At 30.5% G+C, this 18,139-nt stretch overlaps 1 protein-coding gene across 1 annotated transcript in view; it reads left to right on the top strand.

The window, feature by feature from the left end:
* The first annotated feature begins 1,527 nt into the window (after positions 1 to 1,527).
* LOC129962813 (medium-chain acyl-CoA ligase ACSF2, mitochondrial-like) overlaps positions 1,528 to 18,139 on the top strand; it is a 36,082-nt gene continuing 19,470 nt past the window's right edge. Inside the window, exons 1-6 of the mRNA XM_056076812.1 lie at positions 1,528 to 1,981; positions 5,018 to 5,201; positions 11,077 to 11,205; positions 12,840 to 12,893; positions 14,917 to 15,035; positions 15,124 to 15,171. Coding sequence (XP_055932787.1) covers positions 5,106 to 5,201; positions 11,077 to 11,205; positions 12,840 to 12,893; positions 14,917 to 15,035; positions 15,124 to 15,171 — 446 coding nt within the window. The 5' untranslated portion in view covers positions 1,528 to 1,981; positions 5,018 to 5,105. The remainder of the gene's footprint in view (positions 1,982 to 5,017; positions 5,202 to 11,076; positions 11,206 to 12,839; positions 12,894 to 14,916; positions 15,036 to 15,123; positions 15,172 to 18,139) is intronic.

Raw genomic sequence — 18,139 nt, forward strand, 5'->3', positions numbered from 1 at the left:
AAAGTTGCTGGACAGGTGGATAAATTATTGGAAGCAGGGATAATAGATGAGAGTGATGCCGACATAGCTCATCCAGTGGTCTGCGTTAGCAAGAAAGATGGGAGTTTGAGACTTTGTATAGACTACTGAATGCTGTTACAAAACAGATGATTTTTCCTTTGGAAAACGCTATTGATTTAATGTATAGTATAGGTAAAGCTAACATCATAACTTTGGACTTATTAAAGGGATACTGGGCTATCCCATTGGAAGAGCAGAATAAAGACCATACATCTTTTAAAACTTCTAGAGCTCAATATCGATTTAAAGTTTTACCTTTTGGACTTACAAATTCTGCGTTCACATTTCAAGGAGTTATAAATAGTACTTTAAAAGAATGTAGTGAATTCGCAAAAGCTTACATCTATGATATTGCAATATTTCCTCTTGACTTTGAAATCATCTACAACATCTGGATTGCATATTTACAAATATGAGCTTGGTTTCACTGTAAATTCGAAGAATTGTTCATTTGCGAGAGCTCAAATCAAATATCTCGGACACATTATAGGCTTTGGGAAGCATCAACCGGATCCATAAAAAACAAGAGCAATACAAGAGTTGGAAATACCTAGAACAAAACCCAGCTTAAAATTGCACTTGGTCTGCTGAACTATTACAGAGATTATATCCCAAATTACGCAGAAACTGCTAATCTCTTCACAGAATTGACGAAAAAGCGATCACCGGAAGCCCTTGACTGGAAAGAGGCGCATTCAGAATCCTTTCAAGAACTGAAAGATAAATTGTCCAAAACTACAGAACTTCATGCACCATCACTGGAGAAGCCTGTCCGCATCCATACAGATGCATCCAAATAGGCATTGGAGCATGCTTATCGAAGAGCGGAAAGCAATACGCTATCTGCTATGCGAGTCAGAATTTGACTCAAGCACAAACTCAATGGCCAACAGTAGACAAGGAGGCTTACGCAATAGTATGGGCCTTGAAGAAATTCGAACCATGGGAGTTTTGGAACATCTATTTGGATCATCAATGACCATAATCCGCTAACTTACATCGTTAAGAATGTCCCACAGTCATCAAAGTTACAACAATGGACTCTTGCCCTGCAGAGGTATCACCCAGATATAAAACATTGCCCGGGAAGCAAACTTGTGAATGCAGATGCGTTGTCTACACTGCCTGTTTCTACTGAAGAATGTAATTAGTATTTTCATTTATAATTTATCATATATATCTAAATTTTATTGTAATTCTTTTTAATTCTTAAATTTTAACACTTGGTATTGAATTTATATGTAACATATTTGTATTGTAAAGTTTCGGCAGCTCGTCACAATGGCGTACAAAATGTTCTAATTTCAAATAACAATTAAATTGAGATTAATCATTTTCTTGGGTCAAAGGTGTGATTGGCCACCATTGGCGCGTCTGCGGAAACGATTGGCGAGATTCGCCGCCGCCGTTGAGTTTTTTTTTTAAATATATGATATTAGAAAAGCTTGTGTGGCGGATGGAGAATGTTGGTTGTGCTTTTGACTTGAATTTAAATAGATACTTCGAAAGAAATGTCTGAGTGCTGCGTTTTGTTTGAGTAATGTGTTTTTCTTAAGAAGTATAACACGCTCGTCATTACAAATCATATACAAGAAAGTGAAAACCACTAGAAAATAAACAAAACAGCGTGTCGCGGAAGTTAATTACTTCATGCGTTGCACTGTCCTTGACCGCAAGGAAATTTTCAAGTCACAGTGCTCAAGTAATCGAGGGAATTTTCCCTGTCTGCAATTATTGATGTTTTGCTACCTCTCAATTCAAGACTTTTCTTCCACTTATTGTACTTTTAATAATTAATCGCTTTTTTAAAATAAGAGATGCATATTGTATAGAAGATCTGCTGCTTTTCTCCTGCAATGATTAAATTTAGGACTTCGAAAAAATTTTTGGAGTTGCTAAAACTGCATTATCAAAATGTCAGGTAAGTTGAAATTTTTATTTTACAAACTATAACTTAATGAATTAATTAAATAAGACGTTTTTATAACAGAGAATTAATTAAACTGAGTCTTAAGATTCGTATATTTTCGGAAATGCTCAGTTTTCTACATAAGGTGATTTTTTAAATTTTTTTTAAAGTAATTTAAAGTAGTAAGTTCTTGGTTAGATTGTTGAAATTTGTTTGAATAATTTTTATTCGTATATCTTAGATATTAAATAAAATGAATTCGTATTTCGCATAATTATTTTTATTCTCATGCTTAATTGATATTAATTTCTTTTTATATAAATTTCCTGATACCTTTCTTTCAAATAAAATATATAAAATATGCATTATAATTTAATACAAGCTGTATTTGTGATGATTTCAATATGCATTTATTTATTAAAATCATACACAATACCTTATATTAAGATAAAAAGAGCAATAAATTTTTTTCCAGCCTGTTCCGATATTCTAAGTAGAGAAAAAGTTTTTTGAGTAACGAAATTTTTATATTCTGAGCAGAGAATGAAATTTTTGAGTAAAGAAAAAAGATCAAAATGTTCCAATTTTTCAGAATTTGGAAACAAATATGACTATAAAAATGAGCTTGGATTAAAAAAAATGTTAATGAAATTTTGTAAAAAGGGTTATTTTAATCAACATTTCCTAAAAGGACATTCATTATTAAAATTATTAAATTAAAATCTTATTTCCTTATTTTTTAATTTGGCATTGAAACAACTTTTTGTTAGAGAAAATAGTTTTGAGAAAATTTGATTTATCCGTAGAAAAAAAAAGTGAAGGTTTTGTTTAATCGTAAATGAAAAAAAACAAAAAAAAAAAAAAAACAGAACTTTGTAAAGACAATTAAGAAAAAGAAATTGAAATATTTCGCAAGCTCGTGTGTAAAAGTTTTATTTTTGATTAATTTTCTTTTATTTAAAGTGCAAACTTATATAGAAGAAAAAATTTGAAATAATTATGTTCACTAAACTATATAGGCAATATATGCATTAACTTATTAAATACTGAATTTTTATATCATTTTCAAAAATTTATATTAATACGAAGTGAATGAAATATAAAAATGAACACTTTTTAATTTTTTGTTAAGAGTTAATTAATTTTATTTTTAAGGATTTTATTTCATAGCATCTGTAACATTTAAGCAGTATTTGAGAATTTAGGTATAATATTAAATTTAGAGCTTCCATTGCTTAGGTAGCATATAAGACCAGTATTACAAAAAAGGTTAATGTATAATAAAAATGGCCTCCGAAATTTATAAAACTAAACGGAGTTAAAAATCTATCCTTTAGTGTATGTCATTTCTTATTCTAGAAAATTAAAACAGCAGGACTGGTCTTCCAGAAACTTTCTCGATTTCTTTCTACTAAATATATATTAATTTAAGGCCATTTGCGAACAACAGTTACAAAAGGACATATTCGAGTGCGATCGTTAGCAATTATTCATTGCGATGCAGTTAATGCAGAAGCACCAGAACACCATATATATAATTTGGTTGCCTTTTTTGGCCGATGAATTATAATCAAAATTTGACATATAATTGCAAATGCATTCACAAAATCGCATTCTAAGTTTCATATATTTTAGTCACCCGGTGTTTGAGTAATTGAGTTTGCAAACGTGTGAAATTAAAGGCCTGCAGTCGGTATACCCCTTGATAGATTTGGTTTCGCAAATATTACATATTTACACTTTAGATGCAACAAATTTTATCTATTTAACTCAATTGATTTTATAGAAATCTTGTTAAATTATATTCGTGCAGTCGGACAGATAGACTTCCTCTGAATAACTTGTTGAAATTTTTATAGAATATTTAAATTTGGAATAGAGACCATAAACCAAATTTCATTCGTATAGCTCAAAACGTTTTTGAGCTATCGTGTTTAGAGACAGGCAAAATTTTTTTCGGACTAGAAGTCTGCAACATGGAGGTTCATCAAAATCTCGAATTTGAATTTTTCTATGTATATGAGAAAGTATAAAAGAATGCAGAACCAGAATATTTTCTATTAGGCCTTTCCTAGGCCAAAATAATTATGTCTCAAAATCCGAGCTGATTCAAAATGTTTTTTACTTTGTCTATGTCTGGATCCCAAATTGTCAATTGTCAGATTAGGATATTAAAATAATATTAAGATTTATTATTATACTAGCCGCCTTTGGCGACCAGCCGGTTCGCCAATCTTAATGTTCGTTTAAATTTTAATAATTAAATATTTTACGCAATTCCAACTTTAATCGATTCTTCATCAAAATATTTTAAAACTTCAAATTTTGAGAATCATATAATTCACTCATATTATTATAAAGGCCTTCAGTCATAAGGTAATATGTATCTCACTAATTTTCTGTTACCTCTGGTAGAATTTATGCTTTAAATTAAAGTGGAAAGAATTAATCTGCAATTAATATGATAATATGTTTTACTGAAACAAAGCATTTTTTTATAATATGATTACAGATAACAGAGTCACTGAGCGTTTAAACTTTATGGGCACTAAAGAATATCTTTCTTAATTTATGTAATATCTCAAGAATGTGTCAACAAAATTTTCTCAGATTCATCATGAACAGATCGATTCATTAACAATGTTTAATTTTAAATGCATCAAACACTAAGAAAATAAACAGAATCGTTTGAAATAATCGGCCGAAAAATGTTAACCCTAGCCTCATTACTGTTGGGAGAAAAAAAAAATGAAGCCTTACTCATTTGGCGGTGGGGAAAATGGAAGATTTTTTTGGCGGTAAAGTTAGTTCTAAAATTCTAATTAAAAATTCAAAAAAAGGGACCCCAGGTACACATTCCCGACCTCTAAGGTATACATGTACCAAATTTGGTAGCTGTAGGTCAAATGACCTGGCCTGTAGAGCGCCAACACACACACACACATTGAGCTTTATTTACAAGTATAGATATAGATTATATTCTTTATTGTGTTATTTGTCATTTTTTATTAATATTTATTATTATGATATTAAATATTTATTACTTAGATGCATCAGTGAAGCACGGAGAAAAATTACAAGTAGTTACTATTTCATGCCAGGACAGATTCCCCTTTCGGGTCTCTGAATTGGAGATATGATTGATCGGAGTGCTGATAGATGCGGAGACAAAACGGCAGTGATTTCGGTTCACCAAAACGTATCCAAAACTTACTCTGAACTTAGACAAGAAGTAATTGACTTTTTCTGCTATTTATAGTATACATAAAAGCTATCAAATTACCATAAAATTTCTTCTTATACGAAAAATTTAACATTAAAAATTCTACACATCGACATATTACCTATAAATTTCGCTAGGGCTCGATTTAGCCTAATTGGGGCCGGGGAAAAAATTCTTTGGGGGACCCATTGCTTCACTACTTCAGTAATGAAGAACCTTGCATAGAACTTGTCTTTGATATTTTTCGTTAATTAATTCAAATTCTATTTAAACTTAAAACTAAAAACACTCTTTAGTCTTAACTAGAAGTACCACATTTAACCATTGAATTTAAAATGCAATCTGATAAAATGCTAAGGTAAGATTTGTATTAGGATGCTTCCTACAAATATCTTAAGCATCTGACTATAAGAGAAACTCCTAAATCTCATAAACTAAATATTAATTTATTTTTAGATGAAAAATATACAAAATTCTCAACAGCTATTTTCATATGTAGTATTTAATTATTTCTTGCATTTATTGCATAGAAACAAAACAAAATTTCTACAAACAAAAAATACAGGCTTTTGATTGGCGGCTAAATTTGTCCATCGTAATTGCGAAAATCTATCTGAATTCCGCCCTAGAAAGCCATGGATTTACGAAATATAGATTGTGTGTGTGTGTTCATACGATAGATTAATGAAAAACTAACATAAAACTGACGGATTTTACACTGTACTGATATTTTGTTTTAAAAAGTTCATTAAAGAAGGAACGTAAAATAAACTTTCTATTCGATTTGGGGGGCCCTTCTGATGTGGGGGCCCGGGACAACCGCCCTGTATGCCTCTGTCTTAGTCAGGCTCTAAATTTCGCGCAGTTACTTCTTAGAAAATTGACGAACGCTTAAAAAGATTTTATTTCAAAGTCGGAATTAAATTTCTAATTCATTAAAAATTAATTATTTTAACTCAATAACTTTGAAATATATTATAGCTCAAAGGCTACATTTATACCATTTTAATATTCAAAAAGTTAGTATTCAAATGGGAATCATTTCCTGTTTGTGCCATTTATATAATTTTAATATACAAGGTGTCCCATAAGGTTGGCAGCGTCTAATTTTTAAAGATTCGGATAGAACACGTCAAGACGAGTATTTTGATGTACAACATGTGGGGTCCCCGAATATAGCGTCATAGTCTAATTAAGGTGTGAAGCGTGTGTCAGGAAAATTTCAAGAAATGAATAAAACCAAGTGAAAATAAATGTTTATTGAGAACTTTCAATGAAATAGATTTTCGATATGGCGGCCTTTCGAACAAATAAAATTTCGAAGTTTGGAATCGAATTACTCGATTGTTTTCTGCAAAATATCTGTTGCAGTTTCCTTGACCTCAGTTTCAATTGCTGTTTTCAAGTCATCCAATGTTGAAAGTTGTATAAAATGCACTGTATCTTTCAAACGTCCCCATAAAAAAAAAAAAAAAGTCGCACGCGTTACGATCCGGGGAGAAAGGTGGTCATTCTCTACCATTATTTGTTTCGTAATAGAATCCAACTCGACCAGTTTATCGTGAAAATGTTCCGCTAAGAGGTCGAAGTTTTGAGAGTGCGGCGAGGTCTAGCACTATCTTGCATAAACCAATAATCGCTTATTTTGTTTACGTCGTGCAAGAATGGGATGTCACTGTCATTCAAAAACTTTCACTTTCTGAACAGTAGGTTCTGTTCTTGCACGCATCTCTTTTTTTCTTTGCACATTTTCGCTAGCACATTGTCTAACATAGTGCCGGTTTCCTTAAATCTTCCTACGTTCTTTTAATCGTCGTACTGTTTATATTGTGGTGATTGCCGAATTTTTTCACCACACTGTGATATGATGATTGTAATTCACGATAAGTCAGCACCATGAAAACACAGTGCTCAATCGAATATTTGCTCATTTCAGAGCCTTAACGAATACGCCCATTACACAGAAATTTTTTATCGAATAACGCGCGTCTCATTCTCATCAAACCTGTTTGCCCCTCAGGAATTTGCATATTCACTTGCAGACACTCCTTTCCTCTCATTGCCTGCCACGAATTTGCATAATCACCTAGGAAAGTTTCCATGTTGGCAATCGTCATAGGCATCGTAATCTAGAATACAAACTATCGGATTCATAATTAACGTTTTTCGTGTAATTAGACTATGATTGTATATCCAGAGACTCCATATGCTATATATTAAAATATTCGTCTTAACTTGTTCTACCCGAATTTGTAAAAACTAGACGCTGCATACCTTGTGGGACACCCTGTATTTTTTCATAACCAATGTTAAAATCAGTTTTATAACAATGCTTTTATACCGCCACATGCTTTAAAATAACAATACAGGGTGTTCATTAATCATTGTCGGGGTTTCCGTACCTCATAACTTTCGAATAAAAAATATTACGCAAAAACCGATTACGTATTCGTAAATTACAACTCAAAGAATTTTACGTGGCAACAATGCGATCTTAGCGCATTTGCAATCTGGGTAATTATGACGTAATAAATAAAAGCGATCGTGCAAGAAAAAGCAATGTGTGTATTGTGGTTTTTCGAAACTAAATCAGTCATAACTACTCAACGTCGCTTCAGGACCACGTACAAGAAAGATCCTCCGTCGGATAATTCTATCAGACGCTGGTTAACACAATTTCAGGAAACTGGTAGCGTTCTACACCGAAAGGGAGCGGGAAGACCGAGTACCAGATATAACACCGTTGAACTTCTTTCTATGGGGGTTTGTCAAGAACATTGTGTACAAGATCCCTGTGCCCTCCCTTGATGAACTGAAGCGCAGAATTGTTACTGCGATCCAAAATGTTACCCCACAAATGCTGAAGAACACGTGGAGGGAAATCGAATTTCGTCTCCATGTGTTACGAGGCGCGAAGGGCAGCCATGTGCAAATTCATTAATCTTTTTAATATCATTAATAAAATTTTTTGAGTTGTAATTTACGAATACGTAATCGGTTTTTGCGTAATATTTTTTATTCGAAAGTTATGAGGTACGGAAACCCCGACAATAATTAATGAACACCCTATATAATGAATGATGAATGTGAATTTTTAAAAGTAAAAACAAACAAAAATGAATATCGAATTTTATGGGTTTTTTTACTTATCATTAAAGTGAGTTTAATGGAAAATAATGTAGATAAAATTAATATTCTGCTAATTCGGCAGACTGATCAAGTATCTGTCTAGCATTTAATTATCTGTGGGTCTTTTCATTGATCTTCGATTTATACTTCAAACTTTCAAATTACTTGAGTCCTTTTAAATATAGTAATTTTTAATTCTCTATCAATTCTGCTTACTACAGAATATTCTGCCGGCATCCTGGCATAGGGGTAGCGCGTCTTCCCCGTGTTCTGGACGTCCTGGGTTCTAGTCCCGGTGTGGGCATGGTTGTTCTTCCATTATTCTATCTGTGAGATGTGTGAATGTGCTCCCCTGTAAAAAGGGGTTGTGCAAGCGAATGAGATGTGTGAGTAGCTAAGACGTACTCTTGGCCCTAGTTGGCGCTACTAAAAACAAGAGACGCTCCCTTGGCTTAAAATCGCTGACTTCGTCAGCGAGCTTGTGCATGGCAAGTGCCATTATAAACAGAATATTCTTCTACCATTATTAAAGAGGGCCGTGGTGGCCCGGTGGTAAGGTCTCGGCTTGTGAACCGTAGGGTTTCGGATTCGAGACCCAATTCCACCAAAGAACCGTCGTGTAAAGGGGTCTGTTGCACGTTAAATCCGTCATGCCAAACGCTGCCACGCTGGTGTGGTGTGGTGTGGAGTGGAGAGGAGGGGTGCCAGCTCAGGTATCGTCCTCGTCATCTGACCGCGGTTCAAAATGACGAGATCCGTCCCAAAATAGCTCTCGTGTTGCTTTACAACGGGACTTTAATATAACTAAACTAAACCATCATTAAAGAAAAAATGAAATTTAATATGAGTTTAAAAGCTTCTTCATTTTTGGAGCAATAATTTCATTATTTTTGGAGCAGATGTATTATTTCAATATGTATTTTTCATCAATAATTTAACCTAAATATTACTAAAAATAACTTACGATTTTTATTTATTTTTTTATTCCTTTATTAACAGTTTTTTTTTATTATCTAAGTTTCTGAATTTCCATGGTTGAAGTAGTATCATATCATGCATTTCGTGAGGGTGAAATATAGTCATTTGTAGACAAATTTGGTGAATTTTCATATAAGCATTTCTTTAGAAAGCGAATTCGTATAATACAACAAAAAAGTTTGAACTACTTCTCATATATCTCCATAAACATTTTTGTATTAAACATATTTAAGTATTTACGAGCATTTTGCTAAATTTTGACATTTTTTAGGAAATTAAATATATACATTTACTTGTTTTAAACATGTGAAGGCAGTTTTAAAAAAGCAGGATTTCGCTAGTAACATGAGCAGTTGCAAATTAACGTATTTGAAATTGTATAAATTCATCCGCTGTTATTTCATAAAATGTGACAGGATATTGTATTTTAGGAAAACGCTATAGAATATCGCTATAGTACAATAGCACTATAATGTTAAGAAATAAAATGCACCCCCCACCCCAAAAAAAAGAAAATACAGAAAGTGATTTTTATGGTTTAAGGGGATATAGATATCCAAACAAGTTGCTAAGTTTGTTTCTGGATATACTATGGATAATGGGAGGCGTGGAAGTTAAATAGCTTTAAAAATTAAATAGCTTTAGGTATATTAAAAAGACCTATAAGTGAGGTGTTAAATGATCATTTAATTAGGGCAGAAGTAACTTAAAAAAAACTTAAAATAATTTCTTTTCTTCATTTTTTTTTAACATTGGAACAAAATTGTTGAAATTTCTTTGAGTATGTGTTATATAAAAGCGAATAATTGGTAAAAATTTTAAATAGATATCTGGAAAACAGTGTCATTGTACTTTACTATCTATCCGAATTCGTCAATAGAAAAAGAATTCTATGCTAAAAATGTTATTCTATGATTTCAAATGGCCTTATAATGGTTGTTTTTCAAAAGAAAAAAAATAAATTTGAAAAAGACAAATGTCGTGTTTTGTGGCAACTAAATCTCACAAAACATTAAAATATATTCGCGAGCGTAATACACATAGGAAAAATAAATTCAGGCTTAATAAATTGAAACAAAATTTTAACTTCAAATTTAATTGTCCTTTTTTTAAATCGATTAATTGAAATCGTTTTAGAATAAATTTTCTTTTTCGGTTGGTGAATTCTACCTAATAAAAAATTACTTTTTTGGTATTTTTCGACCTTTCTGTTTTTCAAAAAATAATATACATATTCATCAGAAATTTTCATCAATTATTTTCCTCAATACAACAAGAACTTACTTGGAATTCCAAAACAATTTAATCAAATTGAAATAAAAGAGAAATTTTTTTATAGGTTTGCACTTTTTAAAATTTACTCTTAATCTTATTAAACTATGACCGCGTTTGTTAGTTCCATTTATGTCTTTTTTATACTTATAATTTTTTATAACATATTAATCTAAATTTTTCTCTAAAAGAAATAGTCTTTTATTTAAACAGAGTAAAATTGATGTTCCAACTTCCCCCTTTTCTTGCATTTCTTATTCTGCAACATATTTTAATAGCCTGTCTTGGATGTTTAATTCAATAATTTATATCAATAAAATTTGGGAATATATTTTTGCCAAATGAAAGCGCATTTCGATTTGATTATTATGCCGAATGCGTTCTTATATAAAGTAGATTAATTAACTTTTTTTTTCAAATAATAATATAAATAATTTATATCTGAGTAAACTTTTCCCATTACTTTATTTTTAATTTTTAATAATATTAGCAAGTTCCGTTTCAGGCAGAAAGTCTTGCCTCTGGCTTGATGTCTATTGGTTTACGAAAAGGTGACAAAATTGCTTTGTGCAGTCCAAATTGCTATGAATGGCCCCTGACACAATTGGCTGCTGCAAAAGCCGGTTTGATCTTGGTAATGAAAGTCTTTCTTTTATTTATGTTTAAAAAGTCCTTTTTGCACATAATATTTTAATTATTTATTTCGTATTTTTAATTTTTTTTTTGGAAATTGAATATTTTGTATGTTAGAAGGAAGAGCATCAAGTGATTTTGTAATATATTTAGTTAATTTGAAGTTTGTTTTGTAATATGTTTAGTTAATTTGAAGTTTGTTTTGTAATATATTTAGTTAATTTGAAGTTTGTTTTGTAATATGTTTAGTTAATTTGAAGTTTGTTTTATAATATGTTTAGTTAATTTGAAGTTTGTTTTGTAATATGTTTAGTTAATTTGAAGTTTGTTTTGTAATATGTTTAGTTAATTTGAAGTTTGTTTTGTAATATGTTTAGTTAATTTGAAGTTTGTTTTGTAATATATTTAGTTAATTTGAAGTTTGTTTTGTAATATATTTAGTTAATTTGAGGTTTGTTTATTGATAACTATGAAATGTTTTTGAATTTAAGCTCTGATATGGATCATTACTGATAAAAATAACAAGTTTTGAGAAGTGAATGATGTAATTTATTATGATTTACATAATTTTCTTAACTTACATATTTTTTTTAAATATTAACGAAACATAAAACCCATGGTCCCTTTTAACCATATCATGAATTATAATTACCCCAGCCGATCTTGTTATTTTGCAGAGGAATTTTTTAGCCGGGCGGTGATTTTTTGATGATCAAGTACATTTTCTAATATTAAATAAAAACAATAGATGGCAAAACCAAATCTTTTTCTTCCAATGAATTTATTCATCCATTAATAATATTTTCTCGGAAATAAATCGTTTTTGCACATACAACGTTTAAAGCGTCCTTTTCTTCTGATAAAAGTATATTAAAAAAGTTTTGAAATTGTGGTTGATTTAAGAAGACAAATTAATTAAATAGGTAAAATTAATTTGATTTGATAATTGGTAATTAACAAATAAAGGCATTACGTTATAGTTTGAAATAAGAAATTTAAATATCCAGGTTTTGTTTCATCGGAATATTTAGAGAAAACTTAACTAAAATTCTTTTCAGCGTTATTTATCGGCAAATAACTATTTTATAATTAGATAAAGGATGATAAATAAATGTAATTAATTTGATTTCTAAAACTGTTATTTTATCAAAGGGTTTTGTGATTTTTTAAAGTTATTAAGATACAATATATTTAATCAGAATTTACAAAACAACTTACCATTTACTTTATTTTTTTTAATTTGGTGATAAGTTTATTTCTCACGTCCTAAGACTTAAATGAATCTAATAGTTACCAAAGCATCATAATTTTTACGAAGATTTAATCAATTGCAGCTGAGCAATTTTTTTTTTCCAACGCTATTTAAAATTTCACAAATATATTTCATTAATATTTATTAGTATGTTCTGATATAATTTATGAAAGATAATTTCTCATTTTATTTATAAATTAGAGTGAAAACGAAATAAAATCCTAAATTTTTACATCAAATAATAGAGTCTAAACCTATTACATTCTCTAACTTATGAAACATCCATTTCCTCGAAATCAAAATTAAAAGTTCACAAGAAATTTCACTTTAAAATGTCAGTTCTGATTTTCTAAATATTAAATGGTCTAAATTTTTTTATATAGGTGAATATTAATCCAGCCTATCAGAAAGAGGAACTAGAATACTGTTTGAAAAAGGTAATTTTCATTTATGTGTTAGGAAATATTATTTCTCTCGTATATACAGTTTTTGTTACATTTTTTAAAAAAAATTTGACATCTTTCATGTTTGTAAAGACCAAATTTTGCAATGGATTTTCCTTTTATATAGAATCGAAATTGAAACTGTTGACCTTTTAAAGTGAACAATATAACATATGAGCAATTTTTTTGGAGGCGTGATATAATTGGAGGATGTATTAAAAAATAATTACATAGGACAGTTTTTATATAATTGAATAAATTAGTATTTTTGAAATAAATGTTTCACTTTAAATTTAGGATTAAACCCCCTAAATTTAAAAATAAGCATGTCTCTACGAATTTGATGGATAGAAAAATGAAACTTCATTTGTGCTTAGAAAAACATGAAATGTTAGCGAAAAAATCGCAATATTTCTTTTTATCAGGATTGTATAAAAATGTAATTTTTGCAAATTTTAATTTTTTTCCACTGCGGAATCCAAATTGTTTTATATACTTGCTTACCTTATACGATGAAACTTTGCAATTGGAAATATACCTACGTCTAATTGCAAAAGATATATACAAAAGACGCTTGTTTCACTTTTCTGAATATTCTCTATATATGTGTGATTACTCCACTATTATCCTTTGCTAGAGAACTTTTCAACAATTTATGAATGTATTCATTTTCAAATGTTGCGTTTTCACTCTTTTCTTTAAGAAAATTTTTTCAATGTTTTGAACTGATGTTGTTTTTATTCATATTTTTAATTTTATTTTCTAGTGTTTTTTTAATTTAATTTATTTATTTTTGCATTTTATGCGTCGCGTTATTCTAGAAAACGCATTAAAATAGTATGGGAATTTTTTTTATAGATTTAAATGTATCTTTAGTTCATCCCTCCTCCTATTTACATTAATATTTTATATGTGAAATCTCAAATAAAAGCTTAATTATCACTTTCCTTCAGATACTAATCCCTCAAAAGACATGAAATGATTTGAAATGTAAATTAAGTAACAATTTTACTGCTAATTTTCAAGAGTTCATATGCTGTAAAAAATAACCCCAGCCTTTTCAATTTTATTTCAATCCATTTTATAAACTTTTTTTCATTATTATTGTGTGAGATCGTGATGTTTTGGTTTGGTATTTTTGAAGCCACAAAATGCCCGACGTGAAAATTGGCGATTTATCGGTTTTGAGGCATCAATTTTTCGCTTTTAGGGTTATTACAAAATGAGAAAGGTTGTCACATTAAGCGATTATCGCTAACAAAAAGCTACAATTTGGCGTGAACGTCCGCCATGTTCCCGATTCTCCTGTCTGGTCAATAAAGGGCAAGGTCTTAAGAAGTTATGGCCCGAAGAAACACAGAGAAGGAAATGGGAATGAATGCAAAACAGTCTGGACCATTGCATCAGATTAGCATGTTTCTGGCTTGCATACACGACGGCTCTTTGGTGGAATAGAGTTTCGAAGCTGAAGTCTTCCGGCTCCAAAATCGCTGCCTTGCCATCGCATTTGTATTTCTGTGAAAATATAAGCGTCATAAATATATTGATTATATATCGATTTATATATTGGTTACTCTTTAGAATTAACTTATTTTATTCACTCATAAAATAAAAAAACACATTTTATATTCTTTTTTCACTCATATGCATTCCAAACTGATTTTGGAACGGGGATGTGACATGCCGTGATAGTAGTGCTGTATTTCGTACAGTATTTCACTCTTCACGATTTTCTTTCAGCCTTCAGATTTTTTTATTAAAAATTGTTAAATTTTTCTTGCGCTTTTAAAATTTTGTTTTCTCTGCTGTTTAGTTATTATTTTTTATTCTATTTATCAATATTTAAGTTTGAAATTTTGATTTTTCACGACAATTATTCAAAATATACAAATCTGAGCACTTGCCATTGAATCTAATTCCAGAACATCTGGTTACATTAATTGTAATGTAATTTTCAAATCATTTTAGAGCAAGTAATAGTTTTTAATCTTTATTAAACTAAATTTTGCATTTGTAGATTGGTTGCAAATCACTCGTGACGTGGGATGTTTTCAAAACGCAAGATTATTATAAAATATTGTGTGATATTTTTCCAGACTTACCGAATTCAACTCCTGGAAAATTGCAAAGCAGCAAGTAAAAATTAACGACAGTAATTTATATTGTAACATTTTTTTCCCCTTCAAATGCAGTCTTTTTATAATTTTTGTTTGTTTGTTTTCAGGTTTCCGACTTTAGAAAGTATAATTATGATTTTGAATGATAAAAAGAGGTAAGTTAAGAGCTGAAAGTTGATTTTTCAAATTTTATTCTCTCCCATAGGATGTATACAGAAAGAAAATATTGTAGTCATAAAAGAATCTCATTCTAGATTTTGATAAATGTCTGTTTTAAATCTGTCTGGATCTAAACATATCATTAAGGAAATTAAGTTATCTGAATGATTATGAACAGGATTTCAAAACACAAATAAGCTCAACAAGTAGATTTAATACCAAATCTGTAGATATTTATCAAATTTTTGAATAAAATTCTGAAAATGGAAGTCTATCTGCCCGCGGGCATATGAATACGACAACCAAAAAGATCGGCGATCTAATAATAAAGATGAATACGTGTGTTGGCGCTTTGCAGGCCAGATCATTTGATCTAGAATTACCATATTTAGCCCAAATACGTTCTGGAAAATGAAAATATACACATCGGAGCTATTTTTTAAAATTTAATTAGAATTTTAATTTATTAAAAATAAGCTAGATTTTTTTTTCAGAAAATATCCCCGAAATTCAAAAAAAGATTTTTACACTATTTTTTTTTTAAATCCTAAAAATTATCTTTTCGATGATACCAATTTAGTTTCTGTAAAATTCTGTAATTTTTAAATATATTTTTGTGTATATTTCATTGTTGCGAATGAAACTGAAGTCGCTTTCTATATTTCATCAAATATTTGATCGCGTGATTTTTTTTTAATCCTTTTTGAAAGTTAAAGAAGGATTCTGTTTAATATCTATAAAGTTTACAAAACGAATAAAAACGTGAATTGCAAACTTTAAAAATAAATGAACCAGATATAATAGCGGTATTATTTGATGGAACTGGTCTCTCTCAAGAAAGTCCATATACACAATGAATAGAAACCCCTGGGGGCCACCTCGAAATGACAATGAGATGCTTCCGGTATGGTGGTTCGATCTCGCCACCCTGGTGGGTACATAAATAGGTGGGGGATCTGCTCCTCCCATCGATAACGGGAAGTACTTACTTCCGGAAAGGTTGTACCGTGGTCGGTGATGGACCTTAGAACTCAACCACAGTTCCCGCCAATGTTGCTGTTGGGCGGTCCGGCCATTCTGTTTTCTTTATCCGTGTGCCTTCGGGCGGGTCGGAGAGTCAGTGATACGACTTACACAATGAATAGAACATTTGTAAGACTATTAAAATAACACAGCTTTGATGTCTGACGGAATCAGACATCAAAGAATTTTACCTAAGCGATTTAACTAAAATTAAATATAACCCAAATATCTGGCCAAGTAACGGGTCGCCAAAAGCGACTAGTATTAAATAAAATTAATACTCGCATCGTTTCAATGAAACTCATATCATTTTCTATATTGCTACAAATATTCATGCTGAATTTTTCCATTGATAACCATCAGGATTTGAAGATTTGGCTTATTTTACCATGCTGGGTTTTTCCATTGATAACCATCAGGATTTGAAGATTTGGCTTATTTTACCATGCTGGGTTTTTCCATTGATAACCATCAGGATTTGAAGATTTGGCTTATTTTACCATGCTGGGTTTTTCCATTGATAACCATCAGGATTTGAAGATTTGGCTTATTTTACCATGCTGAGTAGGTTTCCGTATAAGGTATATTTTAAATTAAATTCTGTACTTGTTATTAATACTGAAGATTCATAGAGAAAGTGTTGATATTTTGAGTCATTATATGGATACTTCTCTTTGTTATAATACTATTGCAAAGATCTCAATTAATTGAATATTTTGAAGAAGTAACAGATATGAAAGATATTCGAAATTCTTCTGTGTTTTGTGGCACTCTTTTTTTTTGTTACACTTGGTTTACCAATTTATCTACAATCGAGTAATCAACCAATTGAATTTCATTCTCCTTCTTTGGTATACACTTGCTATATTAATGCATGTTTATAACTTATGTTGATTCAACTTGTTATGTAAATGAGATGTTATACTTGTACTTCAAAATCAGGGCTGGTGATATATTTCTAAAATGCGCCCTTTTTTTAAATACTGCTCTTCTTTCATGAGATATAATTGGATGTACAAAGATGAAGACAGAAGATTAGACAAATACGTAGTACGCTGAACAGAGCGGCGTAAGACTTCCCAAATAGTATGTTATACGCCTATTAAAACTAGAATTTTATAAACATTTTATCGAAGCAACCCGTAAGGCATAGTTACGCAAAATATTTAATTGTACTTTCTGGCAAATATCAATTCCAATGAAACAATGAGTCCCCAAAGGCGTCTAGACGCAAATATAGTTTAAATTTTAGTTCAAAACATCAAAAGGTTGACAATCAATTAGTGCTTATTTTTATGTATCGAGATGCAATAAATCAAAAACATAACCAACTGAATACATGCATTTTAATAAATTATGTTTCAAAAAAATTGCACCAGCATCAAAATGCAGCTAGTTAGAGGATTCAGTGATATTTACACCAAAATTGTAGAAATATAGTAAAGTTTACACTGAATTGATCAAAAGGAAGAAATAAAAAGTGCCTTTTTGCCGATTTGAAAGGAGTACCATCGAGTTCTTGAACTCAAGGCTCAACCTCCGAACATAAAAGGTGAATAGAGTAATGTTGTGCAATGAGATTATTTATTAAGTGGATGTGATTAGATAATTACTAAAGAGCGTAACTAATTATTAATATATCGGGGGAAAAAGGAAGATTTTACATGATTGTTTTTCGGTAGATTCAGTCTAGTCAAGTCGATGTAGTAAAGCTATGATGATGACTTCAAACATGAAGGAGATCTTTTAAGAAGTCTTTTGTCGTTTTACTCCCATGATTGTTAATCGGAATTAAGTGCAAAACGTGTTATTTTCGGAAATATACAAGAAAGTTGAAAGGAAAACAGTTCCGCTGATTATCTAAAGTAATTGAAAGAAGGTCTATTGCCATATACGAAGAGCTATGATGTACCATTATTCAATTACATTATTTAGCATATT

Source organism: Argiope bruennichi, chromosome 3 (assembly GCF_947563725.1).
Source record: "Argiope bruennichi chromosome 3, qqArgBrue1.1, whole genome shotgun sequence".
Lineage (NCBI taxonomy): Eukaryota > Metazoa > Arthropoda > Arachnida > Araneae > Araneidae > Argiope > Argiope bruennichi.